The following is an 11,843-nucleotide window of genomic DNA, read 5'->3' as shown; positions in this document are numbered from 1 at the left end:
CCCGCCACTTCGCTCTTTGCTTTCCACGTGAGAAAAAGAAATACTCGCCGCGGTGCAGTTCAGTGATTGATTTCTTTTTAATATCAGCACAAGTTAATGGAGGCGAGGCGATCTGTGATTAAACGGCTGCCCCCACGCTTCGCCTGGGGCTGGCTGTCCTGCAGTCTTTCCCGTCGGGTCCCAGGAGCCCGACGGCTCGACGGCTCGGTCGCGGCAGCCGCCAAACTAGCGTCCGGGAGCCGAAAGGGGTAGTGGTGGAATGAGTCGGCCTGTCCTCTGGGAATCCGGGGCTGGGAGCTGGGAGTGAGGGTGGGAATCAGCTTTCCCAGCCGTGTGGAAGGAATCCGGCCCTACCGTAATGCCGTTTCTGCGGCTTGGGTTGAATTTCTTTTGGAAGGGGAGGGGTAGACGCTCCGTGGCTGCCGCTCTCCGCCGGCCGCCCGCCCGCCCTCCTCGCTCCCTCCGCCTCCCTTCCTTTCGGTTTCTCGCAGAGGAGAGCCCCCTGGCGCTAGCCTTTCCAGTTTAACGCCTGGCCTCGAAACTCCTTTTTGCTGGAGTTAATCGTGGTCCGCAGGGGACTGGGTCTTGCTTCGGAAATCTCCTAAGCCTGACAACAGGTTTCTTCAGAAAGCGGCAGCCCGAATGGCCCCGCCTTCGGCACACACCATTTAGGACCAAAATATCCCAGACTTTATGACCAACAACCCCCATCCCTCGCTACCCCACCGCTAGCGAAGCTTTGACCTTTCTTTGGATTTCCCCCATTGCATGGACACGGGCAGACGCGGTCAATTCAACCTTTCGTCTGGACTGGATGATCAGATAAGAGGTGTTAATTGGTTGTGGGAGACAGGTCTGGGTTCAGACAAACCCAGAAAGAGATGCAATGACGGTTTAGGCGCTGCATAAGAGGTGTGCGTGCGTGCCTGTGTGTGTATGTGTGTGTGTGTGAGAGCTTGACTCTAGGCGCCGCATAAGAGGTGTGTGTGTGTGTGTATGTGTGTGTGTGTGTGTGTGTGTTAGCTTGACTCCCCCACTTGTGGGAAGGCTCCAGGCAGGTATCATAATTTTAAGCAGAGCTATAAACTACTACTTTCTGCACAGATAGCCGGCTCTGGGGCTAGGGTAAGGGTAAGTCTAGCGCTTGCATTCATTTGGTGCCCAGTAAACTTTGCCCCATAAGCAGCCTAGTGAAGCTGTTGCCAGTTGCCTACAGACACACTGCGGGAACAGTGGAAAGAGAACTCCCGGGTGAGGGCTGCAGGGCAAGCCCTTTCATGTCCAAGAAGTGTCTGCTGGAGATGTGAATGCCTAGGCAGCCCTGCAGCTTTGGATATTGACACCATTGTGTGGAGCCCTCAGATGAAGCCACTGAACCCCAGCTAGCAAAATGAAAAGTTGGAGGACAGAGTGGCTAGTAACTGACCCCAGGGCTATGGGTTAGGATGCTGCTGTCTACAAAACGGCTCTCCTCTCTTGCTGTTGAGTGGCAGGTCCACTCCTGGCCACAGAGAGTCCTGTCTTCATGGTGCAGGAGCCAAAGGCCAGTTCCTGTGCTTGGAGATATAAATGCAAATAACTGGTGGGAGGGGAGCCTGAGGGGTGGAAGGTGGGCAGAGACGCCAAGGACTAGATGATTCTGAGAGTCCTGCCTGGTGGTTTTGTTTTTGTTTTTGTTTTTTTAATCTCAGTCAAATGATGCTTAAAGCAGCCAAGAGAATGAACTGACTGGGTGACCCCAGTGTTGGACAGTTGTGAGTGGACAGAATTTAAAGCCAGCTTCATTTGCATAATTTTCAGACTAGATCCTCCAGAAATACAGCTTGGAAAGAGTTTTGGAAATCGGGATTTTCCTTTTTTAAAAGGGTGGACCAAATTCATTGTACCTTTTAAATTTCTTACACTGACTAGAAAGGACTTGAAAAGTGATGTCTAGGCAGTAGTTGGTAGTATCATTAACATACTTGAGGTGTTTTATCATCTGACCATCATTTGCCACTGGATAATCTTTGTGGCACCCTCCCTGAGTGATCCTCAGAAGTTAGTCTCTGTACAGTTCCTTCCAGGTAAGAAATTCACTTAAAAAATTAACCCTTTCCTCGAAGATACTGAGAAGTTTGTCCTTAAGAATCAATAGCATTTTCAAAGCTTTATTAGCCTTCCTAAGAAATGGCCAAGGGGCTCAATGGTTTTATTACCTAACTAGATTCAGTGGGGTTGAATTCCAGGACATAGTGGCCTTGCAGTGTGCCTTTCCCTACAGGAGAAAGCATCTTCTAAAGGTTTAGGAAGCTGTCAAGTTTAGATAAGGCTGAGCTCCGATCCTATGGGACCTTGCTTGTATTAATAAGGAGAAATTAATTTTTAACCACTGGGAACATTGCCAAATTATGTGACCTTTGGCAGACCAGCTGTGCTATAAAAATAAATCCCCCATTTCTGAAAATGCAGCTCCTATCCAGTAGAACAATAACAACGTGGCATTTAGAATAAGGTAGAGTGGGATTGAGCGGAAAAGAGAGAGATGGAGTTGCCAACAAAAAAATCCTCCCAGCACTACATTAAGACATGTGGTTTCAGACCTCAGCAGCCTATCCATGCACACCTTGGCACCCCAACTCACACCCAGTCTCCAGGACTCAGGAAAGAGGGCCAGGATGACAAGGACTTGAGGGCCTGGGGGTGGGGGAAAGGTGTTAACTGCTTCCCACCCCCTCACACCCAGCCTGGAACACATCCCTCTTTGTTCACACAGATTACTGGCGGGAGGCTAGAAAAAGGAGTTTTCCAACAGGCAAAGCATTTGTCTTTCCTTAAATGCCACTAAATAAGTTTGTCCCTGAGAAGCATTAGGGGAGACCTTCTTTGGACTTCTCTGCTTTTGAAGCTTTGGAGCCAGACAGCCTGGATTTAAAATCTTGCTCAGCGCTTGCCAGCTCTGAGATCTAAACTACTTAATCCCTCTGTACCTCAGTTTCCTTATCTGTAAAAGTCATTCAATAATAATAACTACTTCTTAGGAGGGTCGTATTGTGTCAGATGACACAAAATACTGTTTAGTACAGTGTAAGCCTATTCTCGTCAGTTAATCTTTAAAACAGCTTCAGGGGGTTAACTGTCTCTTGTGAACATAGAAAGCACACTATTACCACTGTGGTAAGGTTATGTTAATTTTATGAGTTTTTTTTAATAACTAAATAATTATTCATTCTCTGTTCTTACCCCACTAAAACTTTGCCTGTGTTTTAGAAGCGTAAGATTATCTCTCACCACACTGTACTTCAGAGACAGATATTCTCCGCTGGATTCATCTTAGATTTATATCTCCTTTTTTGCATTTTTTTCCTCCTTGTTCTGTTTTCAGTGTTCTGTCCTGTACTTATTTTTTAAACTCTCTCCCCTCTCCTTTTCTGCTCTTCCACCCTTCATCACTGAAAGCGTGCTCAGCAGGGAACACTGTTGAAGGTGCTCCCCAGAATATGTAATAACTTCTACTCTGGTGATAGGCTCTTGAGCAGATGAACTCAAAAAAGTCGTCATAAAGACAAAATAGCTTTTACCCAGCAAGACTCTTAATAATCCCATTTCCCTCTGGGTCTTCATAAAATAGTCATGATCTAATCCAGAAAAAAGGGAGGTTGGGGGGCCAGGAATAACAAAAGAAAAGCTCCCCCAGCAGCAGCTGTGGATGAGTCTGGGGGTAGGGGACAGGCAGCTTAGTGCTCAGGTCCAAGATACCCAGCTTGCTGCCTCCCCAAGATCTGGTAATAACCAGTGATTCAGGTGCTGGCTAGTCTTCCAACTAAGAAGATAAAGGAAATTGCAAATTATTGAACCAAGAGGTAATAATAATTGTTTTGATAAAGGGGAGAAAGAAAACAGATGTGCCCAAAAGGCATATTGGGGGGCCAGGGGAAGGGAGATAGGGGAGCTGGATAGAGAAAAGTGGGTTGAAACCCAATAAGAGAGCATCTGTGTAAGCTTACAGTTTAGTGATGAAGGAATAATTTGCGCCTTCTTGGGGCTATCAACAACAAATATCTAGAACTTGCTTTTGGGTGGAACGTGTGTACTGAGAGGGGGCAAGAGAGCCTAGTGATATAACACACTAGAGCTAAAGGCTAACTATGTTTGGAACTTCATCATCATTATTTGAGGCCAGGGAGTCTACACTTAGTTCCACTGGCACAACCATGACCTGTGACTAGTTTGTACTATTACAGACTAGTTATTTAAGTCTCAGTTTATTGCTGAAAAACATTTACATCTGGTGGCAGCTGTGAATTAGGAAGAAAGAGTAATAATAGCTGGAGAGGTAGAACGTTTGTGATTGGCTAAGAATTTGTGACCCTTTTGATATTACTTTAGTCTGTTGTTCATTCAGTCACAAAAGTGTGACTTTTGGGAAACGCTCTGGATCTGATCCCCAAGATGAGTCAGAAAGGAGTCATGTCCTCAACTTACAGGTGGCCCAACAGAACAGGTCAGTCTGTGGGCTCTGTCACATACCCAGGACTTCAGCCTAAGAGGTTGGGAGGCAGAAGGGTAGACATAGCACTGAGCTTAAAAGAAAGGACAACTGGATCTTTGAGCTGGGAAAGGCAGGCAGGGAAAAGGTGGGAACAGTGAAAGGGACACTTGGTTTGATTGAGAAACCCCTAGAAGCTGCATTTTTAGGATGTGAGGCTGCAAATAAGATTGGAAGCACTAGCTGGGGCTGTATGCAGGGCAGTTCGCTAGGCCAGAGGGTTTGGATTTCACTTACTAACCAGTGGGGAATCACTGATGTTTCAACATAAACTTTCAGATAATCAAAATAAATGGAAAAAAATTGTATTACTTTTTTTTTAACCTTTGGTTTTTGGACCAACCTCACAATCATTCTACTATTTCCTTCCCCAAATATCTGTTGAAATGGTCAAGAGTTGTAATCCCAGATCTCTCATCAATGGCCTCAAAATTGCATTTTCAATGAGGGCTGGAAAAGAACAGACATAAATATAAACTAATGATATTATATTGGCTGCCCTATTGGAATTGCATTTGTTTATGATATAAGATGACAAATAACAAGGTTACCACAGGTGGTAGGATTCGAGGTCAGAGGGGGTAATCACATCAAACTTACATTTTAACGATTAAATAAAGGTTCGATTTTAGAAACCAGACTGAGGGGAAGAGCCTCTCCAAAGGCCCTATTTCTAGACCCCATTTCCAGCTGTCTTCTTGGTGAATTCATTGGAGGTTTGCAGAAAAGGGAGTCTGCCTTCTAGCATGTTCCTTTTTTCCATGCTGGCTTCCAGATCTCTAGTTCCCCCCTCCCCACCTTCCCAACCAGTTCTTTTATTCAAATTTTGAACCTTATCGTTGCAAAAGTTCACAGGGATTTCCATTTGCTGTGCCTTCAGGAGTGCATCATTCACTGCCACCGCACCCATAAATTGAATCGATTGCATCCCTTCCCAGTTGCCTTAGGAAGTGGTCAAACAGCCACATTCCTGGGCTGATGGATTGGCTCATTTCTTCCCAGCTTAAGCCAAGATACAGATTTTATGAGACTGTCTTGTGACAGGCTGAAGTCGCTTTGAATAAAACAAAATCCAGCCTCAGCTCACAGAAATAACTCTTTAAAAGCAGCTTATCTAGTGGTTGTGAGCAAAATTTGGTTAAAATCCTGAGCAGAGGACTTAGATGATTTGGGCAAGGGATTTGAAGAAACTCTTTGGTCTTCCTTTTTCTGCATCCCTGTTGTTGACAGGCTCACACACAGAACTGTGTATCCATAATATTTATAAATATGTCACCACAGACTCGGTTAAGAAAAGAAACCCACGTCAGTAGAGCTAATGTGATTAAAAGAGACATTTGAACTCTCCATAATGCAAGACAGACATGTTCATCTGAAGAACCCTATTTGAGACTTACCAGCCAGATGAAATAGGAATAGCACTTTAAATAAGTGATTAAATTTGGATCAATCTGTGATTGTTAAGATCTTTCTCCCCTCTCATTGTACAGACTTCGTAATTTTTAAAAAAGATTTACTTATACATACAGAACTGGGGTACAGGCCAGAGGTTCATGGGCGGGGAGAGGCTTCACCAGAGACAGAGTGGGGAGCAGAACAGGCAGATCTATGAAGTACACTGCTGAGGGGAGCAGCAGGCGGGTCAGGAGAGGTCTGCCACGCCATGTGGGTCACCTCTGGGGCGGGGATCAAAGTCATGCTGACGTGGCTTTAGCTTTTTAGCGCTGTGCTTCACCTGCTGTGCCACCAGGGAGGGCCCAGACTGTAATTTATAAACTGACCTTTAGACTCACTGCCCTCACTTTACAGATGAGAAAACAAAGGCTCAGAGTTGGTTATAAACTTACCCAGAGACACACAGCTTGCCAGTGGTGAGACTGCACTTGAAAACAGATTTTGTGCTAGTAGGAGGCTCTACTTGAATGTTAGGCTTCTTGCTAGTTCAGTGGCAAAGTGTCAAGCTTTTCTCTCTTTAAGTTAAGAGAAAGATTTTTCCTTACCTTCCTGCTAATAGTTACATAAAATAATGCCTTGGAAATTGAAACAGTCTGGGATTATGATGTGGGAAAAGGATAAATTATAAAGCAAATAAGATATGTTATTTTCAGGGGAAATGAGACTGTTTTTCTTCACCAAGTGCCCTCGGGTATATATAAGAAATAGATGTCTTCTAATCTTTCTCCTCTTTCTCTTTTCTGTGGCATTTTAAAGCAACCAGGGAACTGAGATCTAGTTCACTGGTTTCAAACTCAATTCCAGGAAGCCCTGATGTTCTTACAGAATGACTGGAGGGACTGGTGGGGGGACCTAACTACTTAGACTTCTGGTCACCCCCAGCCCTTTAGGCCAGGAAGAGTTGCACTTCTCTCTACTTTGCGTTTGGAAGATCTAGGTAGAGTTCACTCAAGGAATAAACAACCATCTCAAAGAAGAATTTTGAAAGCCACACACTTAGCTCAATCCACTCATTAAACTGCAGTTTCAGAGACCCAGACCCAGGAAGGCCAATCCAGGTTAAGGATCCAGGCACTGCACTGCCCCCACCCCCTCACCCCCACTTCTTGCAAATGTCACCCCTACCCTCACTCTCCATCCCAGTCACCTGGTTCCAGTAGCCCAAGCCCACGTTTGGCAACAACCTGCCTCTCTAATCCCACATCCAGCAAAAGTTGCCCTGTTTTCACCAAGGACTTTCCTTTCAGTTTAGTTAAACCATGTGTCTGACTGTCCCTCTGTGGTGGTCCAGCCACATGCAGGCTGTTACCCCCAAGTCTCCTGGTGGTCCATCTGTCCCCTGTGAACTAAGCCATTGTAAGTTTCATCATTGGAGACTTATTGCTAAGTTAGGCTTCAGGTTTTTGCAAATATTTTATTGTCACGCTTAAGCTATATGGTTCCTTTAAAAATAACCTGAGTGGAATTTCCCTACAAGACCCTATTGTCAAAAAGATAATCTGTACTTCCCAGTACTTCCTAAAAATCTTCTTTTACCAAGGAATCAGGGATTTGTTGTAATTTGAGCTCTAGAGTAGGGTGTATTCCCTCTGAGGCTGCAGAATGCCTGAGAATTAGAAGTGGGTTGGCCTTCCCTGGTGGTGCAGCTGGTTATAGCACAGCGCTGTGACGTGATCCGCAGTCACTGCACCAGGAGTTCATCAATCCTGACCAGGTAGCTGACCCACATGGCACAGCAGACCTCTCCTGACCTGCCTGCTGCTCCCCTCAGCAGTATGTTTCAGTCAGTGGGCCTGTTCTGCTCCCCACTCTGTCTCTGGTGCATCCTCTTACCCCTGGCAATCTGGCCTGTACCCCAGTTCTTGTATGTGTAAATAAAATAAATCTTAAAAAAAAAAAAAAAGTTAGAAGTGGATGGGTACCAGACCCCTTTACCCGCAGACACAGGGCCAAGTTACCCACAGGCAGCCTCAGATGCTGCTTAGGTACCAGCAACCAGAGCACCTGAAAAAGAAGACAGAAAAAAAATTTAAATCCTCTGACTTTGATATTTCAAATTAACCCCCTAAGAGTCATTGTAAGAGAAAAAGTCAGAACAGTAGATTTGAGATCCTAGTGTCTTCTTCTAGAGGGGCCATTTTTAATCCTTTTTGGGGTCTCAGAGATCTTTATCTGGCCTGACCTGACTCATCCCTTAGGCCTCCTTCCCAGATGTAGGAGAAAACTGCTCTGAAGTGCCCAGGCCTGCCATTTGCCTACTTCTCTTTGGGATATTGAATTTGCCCCAGGTAAAAGTTTTCACAAATAGTTGGAGAAAGAAGTCCCTTGTCCACTTACCAAACAGGCTCAGTGGTTCAAACTTTCACAGGGTCAGCTTCCCTTCTGTGTATGGGGAGATTTGCCTAAAGGCTTTTGCCCTGGAGTTCAACTCTCCTCAGGCTGGGCAGACCTCCCCCAAAACAGGACAGAGTATTCAGACAGCTCCTGTTAGAGTACAATACATGCCACCACTGAAGAAATGGATGGGCTAGCTCTCAGAAGAGAAATATAGTTAATGTCCATGGGGGGCATGTTTGTATTTAAGAAGATAATATCCCCAAACCTGGAAATGAAAAATCAGTTATCATGAGGAAGTGGAAGATTAACTGTATTCGCTTTACAATTTGTACTTATGTATTTCAAGAATTCAGTTCTCTCCAAGAAAAATAGGGATGGGAGTTTTAATATTTATATTGGTGGATATATGTCTGTGCAAATGATGTGTGATATTTTATGAGTGGGTGTGAAAGTGGGTACAGGACTAAAGTGTGAATTTCTAATACGGATACGTACCCAAAATGTACTCAGTATCTATGTTTGTGTGTGTTTTGAGAGTGAGTGCCATCCAAACAAGAATGTGAGTTTATAAATGTTTGGATATTGAAAAGGTTAACTACACACAACCAAGCAGATGTTTTAATGAGTTCTCAGATATTTTAATAAGTGCCTTGATTTTCATCAGATAAAAGAAAGACAGGAAAAAAGTGATGGATTACTCCTTTTTCTGTGGTTAAATAAATTTTTAACAGCAGAAAACAGACAACTGTTTTAAGCTATGGGATAGTTTTTAAAAATTTAAGTAGGAAAATGATGCCTCCTGGTGAGAATGAGAAATGCAATCTTCCTATGAGGAAGTTTCCTGTCTTTCTTGCTGTTTGTGTACTGGTCTAATGACTAAAACCTTAAACTGAGGAGGAGGGGGAGCAGGGAATTGAGAGGGAGAAGTTGTCCTTTCTGGAATAATTGAAGAGAACCTGTGAAGGGGTGGGGCAGGAGGGGGAGAGCTTGGATGAAGTACAAACCTTAAAGGTCACTGAACAGGAGCTCCACTCACATCCCTCTGAGGAGCTCTGAGGGGAGAGAAGTGTGGCTTGGGCATGAGTTGGTGCTGGGGCTGCCCTTTCCAGCCAAAGACCTGGCAGAGGGGCTGTTGCAACTTGCGCTGCCTTCCCCTCTTGCTTGGTTAGAGCAGCTGATGGTCTCCGTCCCCCTACACTGCCTTCCCATACTCAGCCCTCTTAGCCCTCTCAGCCCTGTGTCCCAAGCCTGAACTAGGACCAATGGACCAAAGTCTGATTTGCGGGCAGATGTAGGGTGACCAGCATGGGGGAGCAGTGGGGACTCCCAGGAAGCCAGCGGGGATTGGCTGCACGAGTCTCAGTGTCTCTGTATCAGCCTGATGTTCCTCTGGGGTGGGGGGGCCCATTGTCCTCCCCCAGGATCATTAGTTAGAGGGTGATGTGATTTCTGCTAGGGGAAATGGCCTGCTTTTGTTTTCCACTCAGTAGGAAATGGAACCTGAATCCATTAGATTCTGGGCAGCTCAGCATTGCACAGTGTGCGCTCCTGGAGGCGCTGAGTGTAAAAGGCGACTGTGCGGAATCCTGTGTCCCGACCACCATTGTGCCATGTGCCTACCTTTTATGCATTTAAAGCCTGTCAGGCTGGTAATCTAAAGCAGAGGTCTACAATGCCAGCAGACGCAGGGAATAGTAAAGTGCACCTGTAGAGTTAAAAAATGCATGACCCTTTCCCTCAAAGAGCAAACAGGGGAGAAAGACCCCATCCTGCAGGGTGGCTGCTGAGCAGTAATACATAATTCACGGGCCCACGCTGCTCCATGCAGATGGCGATCTTAAATCATGATTGATGCTACTAGAGGCACACATCTCAGGAAGGTCTCTGAGAGGCTTCTGAATATTCCCAGATATCTTGTGCCTCCTGTCTCTTGTTCTACTGTGGTATTAAACAACCGCCCCCCCAGCCCCCCTGTTTCACAGTCACCCCTCCTGGGGACTGTAGAACTTTGCTTCTAACTATATGAGATTTTTAAAATATCATCACCCACCTTTTCTGCCTTTGAAGATCACCCCCTTCCCTCCTAGCCTGCACGAAGCTGTTTATCTCCAGCCCCGCACAGCTGGGAAGTGGGAAGTGGGGGGCCCGTCTTTGCCTTGCAGCCGCCTTTCAAGCAGCTGACTGGCTGAACAAAGCGGCAGCACACTCTGGTGGTGGTGACCAGGCAGGAGGGACAGCGGGCATAGAGCTTGGAAAAAACGCAGGCACCCACTCAGCACAAAGCACTGTTGTCGGAACTCCAAAATTGGAGCCAGTGGATTCTTCAATGCAGATTTTTCCACTCAGTGTGTAATGAAATAATAAATCGAATTTGTGGTGTATGTGGAATTAAATGTTTGGGGGATTTGCTTTTTCTTTCTTAAGAAAAAAAAAAAAAAGAAAAGGCTGAAATCACCCTCCAGGGTCTGTTCTGGTCCAGAGCTGAAAATGCTTCCTCCACATCACAAGTAATTGTTACCAGGCTCACTTGTGGGTCGGCACCACAAAACCACGATTGTCAGTTGGAGTCTTTCGTGTTGGCTGCCTGGGCTGGGCTGGGCTGGGCAGGGCTGGGCAACACCAAATATCATGAAGGATTTATGAGATAAAGATAGAGATGAAAGGTTTGAAGAGGAAAGAAGATGGGCCAAGGAGGGGAAATGCAGGAAGGCGTGTTTTAGTTGCTGCTTCTTGTATTTTTTAATTTTTTAATCTCCGAGTATGGAATGGGGAATATTTATGACCATTTTCTGGGATATTTTCATTTGGGGTGTGTGTGTGTGTGTGTGTGTGTGTGTGCGTGTGTGTGTGTGTGTGAGCGCGCCTGCACGTGTTTACTTGTCAAGTGGGGGGGTGGGGAGTGAGCTGAAATAATCTGTGGGTTCGTCTTCTGGACTGCCATAAAAGGTCTGTAAAACAGTTTTAATCAGGCACTGTGAGAGAAGAGAAATGGGAAGAGGAAAGTGGCTGTGACATATTTGAAGTTCTTAGGTTTGATTGCTTTCTCCTTCAGACCCACCCTGCGGAGGTCGCTTGAATTCCAAAGATGCCGGGTACATCACCTCGCCAGGTTACCCCCAGGATTATCCATCCCACCAGAACTGTGAGTGGATTGTTTACGCCCCCGAACCCAACCAGAAGATTGTCCTCAACTTCAACCCGCACTTTGAAATTGAGAAGCATGACTGCAAGTAAGCGCCCCCCCCCCCGAGCGTCCTTGGGACTCATTCCCCCTCCCCCACTGCCCCCCTCCCTCTTCCAATTCCTGCTTCTGTCGCTCTGCCCCCTGCTGGTAGCAGCCCACACCCCAGGCCCTGCCAAATGGTGGATCCTGACCCAGAGAGGAGCCTCCACACCACATTTTCCTTAGGGAGAAATAGAAGCCAGTGGACCCCAGCACGGAGGAGAGAGCCTTCGTGCGGGACTCAGTAAAGCCTAACTCCCTATCTCCAACGCTGGCGGTGGAGAATTCCATGTGGGGCTG

The 11,843-nt window shown here is 46.1% G+C and overlaps 1 protein-coding gene across 3 annotated transcripts in view; it reads left to right on the top strand.

Annotated features, from left to right (window-relative positions):
* Window positions 1–11,843, top strand: part of NRP2 (neuropilin 2) — a 117,463-nt gene that overhangs the window by 4,088 nt on the left and 101,532 nt on the right. For all 3 annotated transcript variants that reach the window (XM_004674358.2, XM_004674362.2, XM_012727060.1), the window contains exon 2: window positions 11,373–11,550. In XM_004674358.2, coding sequence (XP_004674415.1) covers window positions 11,373–11,550 — 178 coding nt within the window. The remainder of the gene's footprint in view (window positions 1–11,372; window positions 11,551–11,843) is intronic.

Source organism: Condylura cristata, unplaced genomic scaffold, assembly GCF_000260355.1.
Source record: "Condylura cristata isolate star-nosed mole 26May11 unplaced genomic scaffold, ConCri1.0 scaffold00002, whole genome shotgun sequence".
NCBI classification, from domain to species: domain Eukaryota; kingdom Metazoa; phylum Chordata; class Mammalia; order Eulipotyphla; family Talpidae; genus Condylura; species Condylura cristata.
The sequence above is the reverse complement of the archived record's forward strand: the minus strand, read 5'-3'. Positions and strand labels throughout refer to the sequence as shown.